General features: G+C 46.6%; 1 protein-coding gene across 1 annotated transcript in view; it reads left to right on the top strand.

Moving 5' to 3' along the window:
• Positions 1–14,031, top strand: part of ALPK2 (alpha kinase 2) — a 28,435-nt gene that overhangs the window by 5,210 nt on the left and 9,194 nt on the right. The window contains exons 2-8 of the mRNA XM_051774612.1: positions 1,667–3,354; positions 6,597–9,429; positions 11,413–11,560; positions 12,273–12,400; positions 12,491–12,526; positions 13,474–13,748; positions 13,862–13,950. Coding sequence (XP_051630572.1) covers positions 1,858–3,354; positions 6,597–9,429; positions 11,413–11,560; positions 12,273–12,400; positions 12,491–12,526; positions 13,474–13,748; positions 13,862–13,950 — 5,006 coding nt within the window. The 5' untranslated portion in view covers positions 1,667–1,857. The remainder of the gene's footprint in view (positions 1–1,666; positions 3,355–6,596; positions 9,430–11,412; positions 11,561–12,272; positions 12,401–12,490; positions 12,527–13,473; positions 13,749–13,861; positions 13,951–14,031) is intronic.

Raw genomic sequence — 14,031 nt, 5'->3', positions numbered from 1 at the left:
TTTGAGCAGTCAAATTTTGTATTTAGAGTTGGAATTTCAGACAATATTTTCATATGAGCAGCGAATAGGTTTTTCACAAGCAGTGTGGGATTATGATGAAGCATGAATTTTAAATGGAAAAGCGTGTTCTCCCTTCTCCTCAGAGCCTGCTGAGCACACACGTGTGTTTGATTTGCCTCAAGGGGTACCATAAAAACTCCCCAACAAGTGCCGTGGTTCTGATCAGTAAGAGATGGAAAATATATTTACAGACCATTAGAGATCCAAAATAGGCATCTTTCCTACCATCACCTGCTAACCCCTGATGTTTTAATTCCTCCTCCAAAGCTGTGCTTCACTGTCTCCTGTCATGAGCCAGGCCCCAGTTCAGCAAATAACATCACTGGTGTCCAGAGCAGGACTTGAGACAAGCAGCTGCAACACCCCTATTTGTTTCCCTGAGGAGCTGAGAGGCTGTCATACTAGCAGTTCTCTTTTCAGTTTCTATCTGAATTCAGTAATCGAATTTTTAAAAATCTAATATCTTCTATCTTCTCCCCAGATTTAAAAAAAAAAAAATCTCTTTGCAGTTTTCCTCCTGGAACGTTCTTTTGCTTTCATTTCTGTGGTTGGACCTGACAGTGTATGACAATCCAATCCAGTTGTCATCTGGAGAAATCTGCCAGCTCTTTTCCCCTCAGTGTCAAAGAGCTGCTGAACTGAGACAGTGATAACTGTGTAGTACAATGGCTTTAGCAAAGGCCCTTCATGAGTCAATCTGTAGTAATAACATGTTGCCATAGCTCTTTTCAGCAGGGGAAATTACCATGCTTTTAAAATAACTTACACCCCCCGAAAAAGAGGAAAGAGACATCTGGTCTTCTGCAAAGCAAAGATGAGAGCAGAGTTAAAAGAGTGCAACAGGGAACATTAGGCCAATGCATATTTAAGAGGGGATGGCTGAATGCTGGAGGGTAATTCCATGGCACTGTAATAAAACGGATGAGGAAAAGATTACTCCCTGCTGCTCCATTTTTGTTCTGTTAATTATTTATATTCCTTAGAGTTGAAATGGAAAGCAAAACGTGACCAGAGCTCTGAAAGGCTGGTCTGGTTGCCAGGTGCTGTTTGTCTGTGCTCCTTGGTGCACATGCAGTCAAAGTGTTTGTCACACAACCCAACACTGTCCCTTCTCGTGTCCTTCCCCTTAACCACCTTTGCCTCCTGCTTTTCCCCACCCAGGTGACTGCCACAGCTGTTGGAGAGTCAGACTTGACAGGAGCAGAAGCTGAAGCCAACCAACCTCATGACAAACCAAAATGACAAACATCAAGCAATAAAATTGCTTAAGAGAGAAATAGCCCTATAAAATCTAACCAGACTGATTGTTCCATGTATTTCTACAAGCAGGGTTTGGAATTGATGTCCCTATGATGCCAGTTGAAGGAACAGCCTGCTGTTGTGCCAGTGCCACAGGTCACTGCAGGCAGTTGCAGTGTGTTGCCTTTAGTTGTCATTGCACAGACAGCTGGGTTAGGGTTACTGCTTTAATGTCTGACCTTGGCTTTTAAATAAGGGTTTCTTTTTCTGAAAATGCTTGCAAGTGTGTGTCAATCGACCACCTTCTAGAAAAAAGCTATACCCATTGCAGAAGTAATTTTAAACTTCGGGTTTCTTTTCTTTGCAGGTGCACAGAGCAAGGTCTGCACTTTATTGACAGCTAGAATGACGTGTGTTGAACTGCAACCGGATACAAAGAACAAAACTTCCCCAGAATTTGTTGATGTCCTAAATGAGCGCATGGGAGACCTCAGGGTAAAATGAGCAAGATGGGAAACATTTTACAAAACACAGGAGTTCACCCTGTGAGGGTGAACCATGCTGATTTCACGAGGTCCTGACTCTCCTGAAATCATCCGTTTACTGCTCGAGGAGCTCTGCAAGGCAGAAGTCTTGTCCCCATTTGAGAAATCCCGCAGACACGTGCCTAACACAGAAGACAACATGGATGTAAAAAATCTGATTCAATCCCAGGGAAATATTTCCTGCCTAAGGCATTTGTCAGAGAATGGTGATGACCTGCTTCACTGGAACGGGCTGGTGGCTGTCACTGCTGGAGGAGCAGAGGAATACTGCAGCACACAGCTGCCTTCCCACCCTACAGATGTAACCACTTGTCACACAGACAACTGTTGCCTTGACACGGAACACCCTGGATCTGGTCAGTCTCTGGCAGGTGTCCAGGTGTGTAAAAAGACTGGGTTGGACAGTCCTCTAACCATGAATTCCCTGCTAAGTGAGCAGGCAGATACTTCCATAGGAAATCCCACTTATTTTGACAAAGATGATTCTGCAAATCCTGCCACTGTTCTGGAGATTTATACAGAGAAAACTCCAAGTGTAAGTGATGACTTTTCTGATGATGACCTGGAGTACTTTGAATGTTCAGATGTGCTGACAGCGCGTGAAGATGAAATCTGGAAAAAGAAATTACAATTTTTATTAGAAAGCGATGATGAAGATGATCTAAAACTGGGTAAGGATTGTGATGGGTGTGCTTACTTCCTCAGTGAAATGCCTTGTGTGTTCCAAGTGTCAGATAACACTACGCCTATGGATACCCCCATTGGCTTCTGTGGGCATCACTCAAAATTCAAAGGAGTAAATGTAAGGAGAGACCCCTCTATGTACAGCCAGTCAACTCTGCAGACAGAGATGACTCTCACTGTTGGACACCACCGAGACAAAAGTACCAGTCTGAAAGACAAGGACAAGAGTGAAGTGCCTGTTGCATCTGCAGCCGCTGGAAATGAACCCCCCAGCAGTGAAGAAGAGGCTAATGGAAGTGGTCACCTGGCTGCAGGTTCCTCAGCTGAGAAAGCAAAGCACACGGATCCTGCACCTGCCGGGGCAGACCCCTCTGCCAGTGGCACGGGAGCTGCTGGGACACATCAGGCTCCAGGGACAATGACGGAGCCCGGCCCCGAGCGGGTCGTGCTGGGGGAAAGCTCCCTGCTGCTGCAGCAGGGGGGCAGGGACGTGCCCGAGGAGAACGCCCAGCACACTGTCTGCACCTTAACAGAAAGTCTGAGAAGAAACCTTTTCAAGTTGTTAAACCCTATAGAGCTTTGCAGATATGTGAGTACTATAGGACAGTCTTTCCAGGCTGCAGCAGAGGGCAGGGAATCCAGCGCTGCGTCTCCCAGGCAGGAAGGTGTGCTCTCAACACAGATCCCCAGGGAGACAGAAAGCCTGCGAGTGCAGGCTGGTCTGTGTCAGACAGAAGAGGCAGATAAAGACTGTCACTGGGAAAGGAGAAGGACTCGGGGCCTGTCTGAGCAAAATCAGATGCCAGATGAGAACATCTCACTCGAGGTAAGTAACGTGTTTATCATTTATCATTTAATGCAAAGAGCTGCTCTGCTGATTTAAATGCCATTTATTCCTGCTTGTCACAAAATAATGTAAAATTGAAATTACTTTGAAAGGTACTATTCATGTACTTCTGAATGACAGCTACGGCTGGGAGGGAAATCTGGGTTTGAAAAAGGCCCAAGTAAAGCCTAAGCTGTTCTAATTATAGAGTGAGCCTGATAATGGTGAGAGGCACTAATGGGCCTCTGGACAGCTGGATAGGGAAATCTGATATGGAGGCTACTGAACAGGTCTTAGCAAAGTAATGTTTCAGCCCAAAAGGTTTCTCGAATACCTATTGTGAGCAGAGAATGCTTTGATTTACTGTCTTCTCAGTTTATACTCAACAAACAAAATTGTCCTCCATTTATGGTGCTGGAAACGTAAACCAAATCAACAGAGGTTTGCTCTGGATTTATAACAATGAAGGGAATTCAGTGCAGAGAGTTCATGTTACAGAGGTGAATGGGGCTCTTTGCTTTTTAAGAACCCAACAGTGAAAGAAGCAGGTATTCCAGTTGAAATGTGCAACCCAGTTAAAAGATAAAAGCCCCAAAGTGGTACTCTCCATGTGCTTGCATATTTGATGGTGTTGGTAGGAAACAGCTGGGGAAGTCAGTACAGTTGGACAGACTGTATGTGCTCCACAGTTTTCCTAGGTGGGAAAATGGGATCATCATTTTTATTTCACAAAGACTGAAGATAGATAAATACCTATGTGTGAATATTAAATCATGAATAATCTTATTATCACCAACTTTTCTGATTTGAAGGTGTATAGTTAATTGCACAGAAAAAAATATTTATGACTACACAAGCCTTTTCTAGTTGCTTTTCTTCGTCTGATTATTGGGGCAAATACATTTCCCATTTCTGGATGTAGAGTCGCAGTACAGTGACTTTAATCTCACCACTGAGGTGTCTTAAGCAGTCAAAAATCACTGAATTCTTCCTGAAAAATGGCTGTAGGTTTCTCTGGTTTTATAGGACATACAATTTCAGTCCCATTTTAGGAACACATTATGATGGGGAATACCCTCCCTCGGAATTAACCTCCCGAGAGCTTCCTGGCAGGGTACAGCCATGGTCTGCCAGAGGCATTGTTTTATTTTTTTCCACAAGTGCAGTACAATAATTTAAATCCCAGGAGCCTCCTGGCCAAGAGCAGCTGTTATGTTCCAGTGAGTACCACGGCCAAATTTCAGATTGGCCAGTGACTCTTGGTACCTGCAGGCAGTGTGGATTCCTTCTGTCCGCATTCCATGGCCAAAACTTTGCATTAGATAAAAAAGGAGGAGTGGTGTCCAGGAAAGGGCTGGAGCCTGTTGTGTGAGAGAGCTCTGCCAGGAGCAAGGTGAGAGGCTCAGAGCAAACCCCACAGCCAACCACTTTGGAAGGGCGTTGTATTTTCCCTCTCCGTGTGGGAATGGTCTGCTGACCTCAGGTCTGCTGAGGGTACAGAGCAGCCACGGGACTGCAGCACTAATGACCCCAGGATTTACACTTCCCCTTGGTGCCAGATTGCCTCAAACTGGAACAGCCCTTGCACTGTGTCTTGTGCAGCAACTGCTGTGCTGGGGGCCATCTTCCATTGGATGGTCAAGGTGGGAGGCTCCTCACTCCTTTCATGACCTCATGGTCTAGCCAGAGTGAAATTCTTTATTTACCTGGTGCTTCAAAGCAGCTTCATTGATAGTAGGTCCTAAAAGCCAACTGTGCCAGCTGTATGATGTTACACAGTGTACTTAGAGCCAGGAGGCTTTGCAGTGTCATTGAGGAGCTGGGCTCTGTTAGCAGTCAGCCAGCACCCTGTCCCTGTCAGTGTTCAGCCCCTGTCCCTGTCAGTGTTCAGTGTTCACTCCCCTGTCCCTGTCAGTGTTCAGCCCCTGTCCCTGTCAGTGTTCAGCCCCCTGTCCCTGTCAGTGTTCAGCCCCTGTCCCTGTCAGTGTTCAGTGTTCACTCCCCTGTCCCTGTCAGTGTTCAGCCCCTGTCCCTGTCAGTGTTCAACCCCTGTCCCTGTCAGTGTTCAACCCCTGTCCCTGTCAGTGTTCAACCCCTGTCCCTGTCAGTGTTCAGCCCCTGTCCCTGTCAGTGTTCAGTGTTCACTCCCCTGTCCCTGTCAGTGTTCAGCCTCCTGTCCCTGGCAGTGTTCAGGGATACCCAGATGCCAACATGGACAGTCCCACAGGTTAGACAGACAATAGGGTTCTTGAAATGATGTGCCCCCTTTCCCATGGGTATGAGGGCTCTCTGTGTCCAGTGCCACACCAACAGCAGGCAGGGATGGATCGACCACATCTCTAACATGTTTAGCAGGAATTCCACAGGTTCTAGTAAAAGCTGTGATTGAGGCTGCTGTGCCTGTAAGGAAGAGAAAATAAAGGCTGCTTTCCAGAGGTTTGAGAGGGAAGTGGAAGTGGCAGAAGGAGCACTAGGCTCAGTTCAGGTGCTCAGAACTGAGAACTGGAACTGACTGTAGAGGCACATCTAGGCTCACATGCCCCTTGACTCGGGAGAAGGTGTGTGTCTAAACTGCAAGACCTAGAGACTGGCACCTTCTGAGAGCAGAGCTGAGCAGGAGAGCAGGGCACTGGGGGGCAGAGGGCACTGGGGTGTGGAGCTGAGGCTCCTGGGCTCAGGATTTCTGGGTGAGTATGCACTGGCTGAGGAGTTTTGAAGACAGTGTGGTGACAGCTGCGTGGAGTTTGTGGTGGGAACAGCAGTAAAAGTCATTGACAACAATTTTCTATATCTCTTCCTTCCCCATTGTCCACAGCATGTGGTCAGCTCCACATTCTACCCAAGCTGAATGGAGAAACAGAAAGGATGAAAGGAGTTGCAGCTGAAGTGGGTGGCTTTTGCAGCAAAGGAAAGCAATATTTGCTACAGCTGGTAATCCTTTTGCCATGAACTTATGGAGCCTAAAAAGTCTGAGCACACTGTAGCCCCTGGGAGATGCTTCACTACAAATCCTTCTCTAAGGAACAACATGTGCTTCCTTTCAGACTCATACCCAGATTGATTTCAATCCATTAGATTGTGATAGTACAAGTCAGAAACTTGACTGTTGAAAAATATTTAAAACAAAAACAAAAACAACCTAAAAAAAGTACATTTCAAGCCAGGACTAGTTCAGGCCCATGTCAAGCTGCATTTTTAATATTTAATTTTTAATTACATTTCTCTGTTTTATTTCTCTGTAGAATCAAGGTGCTAATCTTAAAAGTGTTACCCAGAATTGTGAGAACCTCTGTATGGAGCCCAAAACAGAAGGCATCTTCAGGGCCTGTGAGAGTGTGGGAACCAACCAGCCAGCTGCAGAAATGCTCTCTACTGAGAACACACCACAAGCAAACAATGCAGATTTACAGACTTCTTCTCTACACTGTGCTCCTTGGGATAAGAGGGAAGGTCGTCACCAAGAAGTCTTCTCTGGACAAGAAATTATTAGTGATGGCAACAGATCAAAGAATGACATTTCAGCTTTTCCTTTATGGGGTACAGACTCTATTCCTGATAAACAGGAACGCTTGTGTGCTGTTCTCTCTTCTGCAAAGCTGTGTGATGAGCCAAGAGAGGGAGAGCAAAGGTCTGGGTTTGACATACATGGTAGCAGTGACCCAGATATTCCCTGCAGCCTATCAGGTGATGAGCTTGCGTTCGAAGCTAATCCCAAGTCAGTCCTGGAATCTGGAGAACCTGGGTGCAAAGGAGATGCTGATATATCTGCAGTGCATGACAAGCTGTGGAAACTTCTTCATGAAGATGACTCAGACTGTCAAATCCCGTTTGCAGACAGGGGGATCACAAGCTTGGAAATGAGGCCGACAGATGTCAAAGTTAGGGAACTGAACTTTGTGCAGGAGAGCTGTTCCGGTGATCCTTTGCCAATGGATCTGATGGAAGAGCAGGAACCTGTCACAGAACCAGCCGGTCACCTCAGCACTGGGAAAGCTGACTGCAGTGTTTCTGATGCCCTCCTTCTGAGAGCTGGAGCGTGTAAGGGTGCATCCAGAGGAAACATTTGTCTGGCACAGGTGGTGGGAACAGAGGGTGCATGTGTAGATCCTGGTGCTGGAAATGAGATGGAGACACCATCCATTTGTACCTCAGCAAACAGCATCCTCTTGAGCCCAGGGGAGTGCTGGAAGCCAAGGCCAACAGACAGGAGTGGATCCACTGTGGCTTGGGAAGGAAAGCTTGCTGTTAATAATGCTTCCCAAACATGTGAAGCACATTCTCCCCAAAGGTTACAGAGTGCTCAGAGTGGTAATTTAGCACATCCCGAAGCAAACCCAGCTGATGTGTCAGATACATTGTATGGGACAGCTGGACAGTTACTTCATGCTGAACACAACATACCCTGGATAAATGAGTCTGTACCTGGAGAAGGCTGTCATTTTAGGGACTGTTATCCAGCAAGAGGAGGACTGGCTTATTTCCCTGAAGACATTTTCCCCAGTGAAAATACCTGTCAGCTTACACATGCAGAACACTCTTCTGTTAACACCATACATAAAAGTTATGAAGTGAATTTACAAGAAGGAGGAAATCACTCAGACTTGAATGCACAAAATGACACTAATTCTGATGGTTGCCATCTTTCAAAAATTAATGACTGTCAGGATTTTCAGGTTGTTTCTAATGCACAGAAATACCGTTCTGTAATGCAATTGCCTCCTTTAATTAAGACTCCTGAAACCATAACACATAAGAATCTACCCCAAAATACAGACCAACTGGCAGAAATAGCAAAACAAGAAGGGGCATTCACTCCCTCTTCCAAGGATCTACTTTTAAGTGATTTTTATCTAGGAGTGCCCAACTGTGAACCAGGTAAACCAGGAGGAGAACAGAGAGAGATTTACACAGCTGATGAACACAGGGCTGAAACTTCCTGTGAGTCAGGAGTTAGTCAGGTTTCAGGGAGTCAGACTGCTGTGTCCCCTCATTATACGGCAGAACAACACCTATTTTTTGTTGACAGCACCTTCGAGCCTGATGAAGAGTTAAAAATAGATTCTTCAGAATATCCCACCTGTGCCTCCCAAAGTGTAACGTCAGCCAGTCCCCTGCTGCCCAGGAAGGCTCCAGGTGAGCACCACAGCACAGCAGAAAAGGATCAAAGTATGGGGGATCAGTCAGATTCCCAGCCACTGACTGGGAGAGAAACACTGCTGTTCCTCACACCTGCCAGCCACTCAGAGGGCCTTCTTCCCAGTTCAGCAGCAGTGGCGTGTCCTGGCACTGGAACTCAGGTAAAAACTGGATCCACACCCACTGGAGTCAAAGGAAACAGAAACTTGAGTGTGCTGGAAACTTACTGCAAAGCATCACAGGATCTGCTCCAGAGGGTACCTGGAGAGACCGAGGGGGAAGCAACCTTGTGTGAAAATGCACACGAGAGTCCAAGAGCTGTTGAATGTAACTCAGATGGAGCTGAAACAAAGGCTCCTTTGCACACTTTAATTAGCTCCCAGGCTCAGAGACAGATTATGAATACTAGCACAGAGCAGTCCTGCCCTGACTTGATCCCCTCCAGCAAGGTAACTGATTATTCAATTAAGTCCACTGAACACGATAAGGAGGAAGTCAGGACAGCAGAGAGTGTAGTAAGTGGTTTAGTTAATTTGCCACCAGTAGGTTCAGGGAGCAACCAGTGTTTTCGAGAGCAAACCCCCTGCAGCAGAGCTCAGCCATTCTCCTTGGCATTGGCCACGTGTGATCCATTCCCAGTCAACGCAGAAAGGCAAAGAAATCAGGAAGGGTCCAAATCCTGCCAGGCACCACCAGCTGCTGCAGAGCCTGAGCCCATCAAATGTAAACAGGACACAGCAAAGGGTGGGCATTTAGCTGCTGGAGCTAAGAAGAAATTACCATCAGCAACTGTGTCCAAAAAGCCCCGACTGGAGGAGAAGGGAAGTGTCAGCAAGGATCCCAGCTCCGTTAAAAAGTCTGGGAAGAGCGAGGCAGGCGTGACTCGGAAAGAAGATAGAAAAGAGCAAAGGAAACTCATTTTGAAAAAGGATAGCAAAGGTAAGAGAAAACTGATTTTCTTTTCTGTCCTTTCCTACTGTTCTGGCTACCATGTGAAATTCAGATTCTTGAAATGCACCGCAAGCCTCCTGGAGTCTGAGTCAGCTGAAGGTGTCCTGCCCTCCTGGAGTTCTGTTCCCAGGTTTGTGCACTTGGGTGCTGTGCCCATGCCACAGGGCTGAACCCTCCTGAACATCCTTTTTCAGTTTATGACCTTTGTAACCTGTTTGAAATAGTCACTGCCTCACTGGTCTCCTGGAGTAACTTTTCAGGGATGTACAGCGTGATGGTACCATATAATTACACACGTGTAGGAGCTGCAAGCCCAGTGCTTGTTCTGTTCCCTCAGGGCTGTGTTCCCAGTTATGCTCCTACACTGTGGCTCCCAGTGTAGGAGCAGAACTGCAACTGCCCCCTCCTGGTTACCACGAGATTTATTACTATCAAAGTAGTATTGTTAGCAGCAGGGTGCCCCTGATAAACATAATTCTTTGCAGTCCTCACCTGCTGATTGCTGGCTGGTTCTGCATTCCTGTTACCACTGCTCAGAAATGACACCAAGGAAATAAGCAATATTAAACTGACATAGGAAACATGTTGCTGTCAGTGCCTGGGAGGTTGCTAACAGGTAAAACACCATGCAGACAGGAATAGCAGCAGCCTGACAGCTGGGCAGATGAGGGATTTGTTGTTTCTATGGATACTTTGCAAGGACCAAGATCTTATTTTCACCTTCTTGCATACTTCTTGTTCACATCATAAAATGATTTAATAGATCAGAGCAAGACTGAACAGTGGCTAAAGGTAAGTTACACAGCTGTGAAGCTTTTCAGACATTCGAATGACAGTGCAGTCTGGGGAGACTTCTGCTTTTCTAATCACATTTTAAAAACCAAATGTGTGGGAGGAGAGACAGGTTCCTTCCAAACAATGGTGACTGAGCAATGCCTGACCTGTTTCCCTTACCTGAGGCTATGCTTGAACAATGTTTTAAACTTTCAGGCTGCATCAGATAAGACTGGTTTGGGACCAGAATCCGGGGAAACCCAGACTGGATCGTGGCCAGAATTGAGAAGAGGGGGGAAACCTGGACTGGACTGTGCCAAGGATCTGGAGTGGGGGAACTCCTAGACTGGATTGGGGCTGGAATTGGGAATGGGGGAAAACCACAGCGTTGAATTCCAGGTGCCTGAGCCCTTGAGCTGGCTCCAGCATTCCTTCAGTATTACTGCAGGGCCGGGATCCCCGAGGGCCATGTGCCAGGGCAGCTCACTCAGAGCTCAGCAGCTCAGAGCTCCCACAGGAGGAAACAGAACGTCTTGCATTTTGCATCTCTTAACATGTGTCACTTGAGCACAGGGATGTGTCATGATCCCAAAACCTTTCCCTATGATGTCGATTCCCTTTCTTCCCAAGTCCCCTCCCTCCTCCTGCTCAGCCCACGTGCAAGGACACTGGAGCAGTGTGTGAGCAGTGAAAGGTCCTAGCAGAGATCCAGGCTGGCAGGACCCTTCTGGACTGGGCAGAGTGCTCTGAGGGGTTCTTGGATTAGTGCTGTTGGATGGTCAGTGTTTAGCTAAAGAACCATGCCCTGTGGCTGTGAAGGTAGGGAACTGATCCTCTGAAAGTGAAGAGGGGAGCAAAGACCACTGACACTGCCAGATGCAAATATTCAGCTACTGTGGGCTCTCCACAGGGCTGTGTTTTACAGGAAATGGGGCCATCCAGGCAGAGTCCCAGCCTGGCAGGGTATTAGGTATGTTCCAGGAACACCTTGGAGACTCCTCACCTCCTGGGACTTAAAGTCTTTTCTCCCAAAGGCTGTGGTCAGCTAAAAAAATCTACTAGTTACAAGTATTCAGGCACAAGCAGTCCCAATTATTTGCCAGGGTTGTCGGTGTTCATATTCTTAACATGAAATGTTAAAATGCCAGAACAATGTCATTATCTTCTAATCCTTAACTGTGGCTCTTCTGTTTCCAGCTCCCAGGCTGCTGAAGAAGATCCAAGCAGAGCTGTTCCCTGAATGCTCTGGAACTGTGAAGCTGTGCTGTCAGTTTGGTGACATTCATGGTGACTCCACCATTACATGGACTAAAGATTCCAAGATACTGGCTCGGCTGCAGAGAAGGTGAGTGAATGTTTCTGAAGGACTGGGAGTTCCTGAATAGCTTTTGGGAAGATGTGCCAGGGATTCACTCTTGTACCTGTTGAGAGGATTAGTGCAGTAGGTGCAAACCCCAAGTTTCAACAGAGTAATTAAGAAGCAGATCTTCTCCCAGTGCACTGATATTGGTCATACTTTGCATTCCATCACCTCTCAGCCTGTTCCCATCCAGTCTCATCCAAATTTCAAGTACTTTAAAATATCAAATTAAGTTTGAAACTCATTTAATCTAGAGGAGGATGGCCATTATCAGGATCCAGCTTTTAAAATTCCGTTTTAATGAAACTAGTTATTTTCCTCCATAGCAGTAATGACATTCTGATCACTTAGCTCTTAAAATCTGTTCATAATGTTTCAAAAATACAAAATTAATATTACCCAAAGCCAGAGAAAAAGTAATATGTATTTCCTTTTGTAGAAAGGTGTCTCCTCAGAGGTTCTTTTAAGTGGAGAGAAAAAGTTGCCTGTATTGGTTAAACTTCCCATGTCATTCTGATTCTGTTTTAACTATTGTGATTTTGATTGTCATACTGCAATAGCCATTGTAGTGTTAATACATATCATTATCTGCTAAATAATTTAGCTGTGTTTTAACAAACAGTGCAGAGAGATCGAATTTACCAGTTTTTCCAGAGATAACAAGTAACGTGTGATAACATGAAATACTCTGTTGCAGTGCTCAGGATGACTCTCCTGTCTCTCTGGAAATAGCTAAGGCCAGTAACCAAGACCAGGGGATGTATTATTGCTGCCTGAGTAACACGTATGGAAAGGTGACTGCTGAGTTTCATCTGACTGCTGCAGGTAAACCTCCGTTTTTCATTTGGATTACTAATAATGTCAGCTTCCATTCATAGTTTTTGCTACAAAATCAATTTCTTTGTTTCCCTGTAGTGTTGGAGCGTCTCTCCAGTTTTCAGAGTTATGAAGGTAAGTGTGAAGTGCCTGGCATCCCACAGACACACACACAGAGCACTGGGAGCTCTGGGTCCTTGCAGGTCCCCTGCTGTGTAACTGTACTCCAGGAGAGAGCCAGCCATGAAGCTTTGGAATGCTTTCCCCACATGTTAGCTCATGTTCAGTGACACTCAGCCTGTGTGCTGTGCTGCAGCTAAAGATAGTGCCTTGCCAATGGCTTTGTCATTCCTCAGCACCCTGCAGTGATCATGGGCTCCAGCTCCTGAGTTTGCTTTCTGTTTCTCAAAGAATAAAATGAAACATTCATTTCCTTGTGTAAATAAAGACAGGACTTTTCAGGTAACAGGACTGTATAACTTTTGATCAAGAGAGACTTTTAGGTGGAGTTAAGGGGCGTCCTAATTCTGGTCTTCTCTGTGCACTGTTTCCTCAGTGCTTCAAAGAGAGGCAGTAGTGTACAAGCCTAAACCAGAGGTGACTGCAAGGGCCAGCTGGAAGGACTTCCTTGTAGTTCTCTTCTCCCATTTATCTTATTCACTGATGTTTCCTGGAATGTTATGGTTAGAGACACTTGAAGTGCCGTTAGAATTTCTTACTTTCTCTAAGTGCTTAACTGCTTTTTTCCCCCTTATGAATATTTTTCCATTTGGATTCCAGTGATCATTTAAAGGGGTGAAATCCACAGTCTTCCCCGATTTCAGCTGTAACAAACTTGTTTTCTACGCTGTGTATTCTGCTGAACAAACTTGTATTCTACGCTGAGCTGCCACCTTGCTCCCCACTGGGTTTAGATGGCAGTGAAGCAGTTACCACTCGAGGAGCAGGGGCCCAGCCCCCAGTAACACAAGTTAGGCCACATGTTCTGCTTCCATGAAGCATTTTTTAATGCTCTCTGGAGAGATGCATTCGCTCTCCCACATCCCCCCGTGCCTGCAGAACGAATTCCCGTTGTGTTTCAGGCGTGGAAGAAATCGAGTTCATGCAGCTGCTGTTCCGGGGAGATTCCATCAGCGACAGCTACTTCGGCGGGAACCTGCGCGGGGTGATCGCCACGGAGGAGCTGCACTTCGGGGAGGGGATGCACCGGCGGGCGTTCCGCAGCCGCGTCAGGCAGGGGCTGGCGCCCGTGTTCGCGCCCGGCCACCCCTGCGTGCTCAAGGTGCACAGCGCCCTCAGCCACGGCGCCGGCAGCAGGGAGGAGCTCGTGCAGAAGAACTACAACCTGGCCCTGCAGGTGAGCTGCCCCTGGCCTCGGGGAGGTGGAGAACTGTGCTCGAACATCCTCAAACCGATGAGCTGTGAGGTGTTCTGAGCAGTACTCCATTGGTGTATCTGTTTGTAACACAGGAGTGCTGTGTCCAAAATGCTGCAAGAGAGTATGCCAAGCTGTATGCAGCTGAAGCTGAAACGTTGGCAGGCTTTGGGGAGGTACCAGAGTGAGTATATGTAGCTTTTTATATACATATATGCTTATATGTAGTGTCCTGTGCCATGGCAGCCCACTGACTGCTAGGAGT

Source organism: Manacus candei, unplaced genomic scaffold, assembly GCF_025592945.1.
Source record: "Manacus candei isolate 608988 ecotype Guabito, Panama unplaced genomic scaffold, ASM2559294v1 h1tg000209l, whole genome shotgun sequence".
NCBI lineage: Eukaryota > Metazoa > Chordata > Aves > Passeriformes > Pipridae > Manacus > Manacus candei.
The sequence above is the reverse complement of the archived record's forward strand: the minus strand, read 5'-3'. Positions and strand labels throughout refer to the sequence as shown.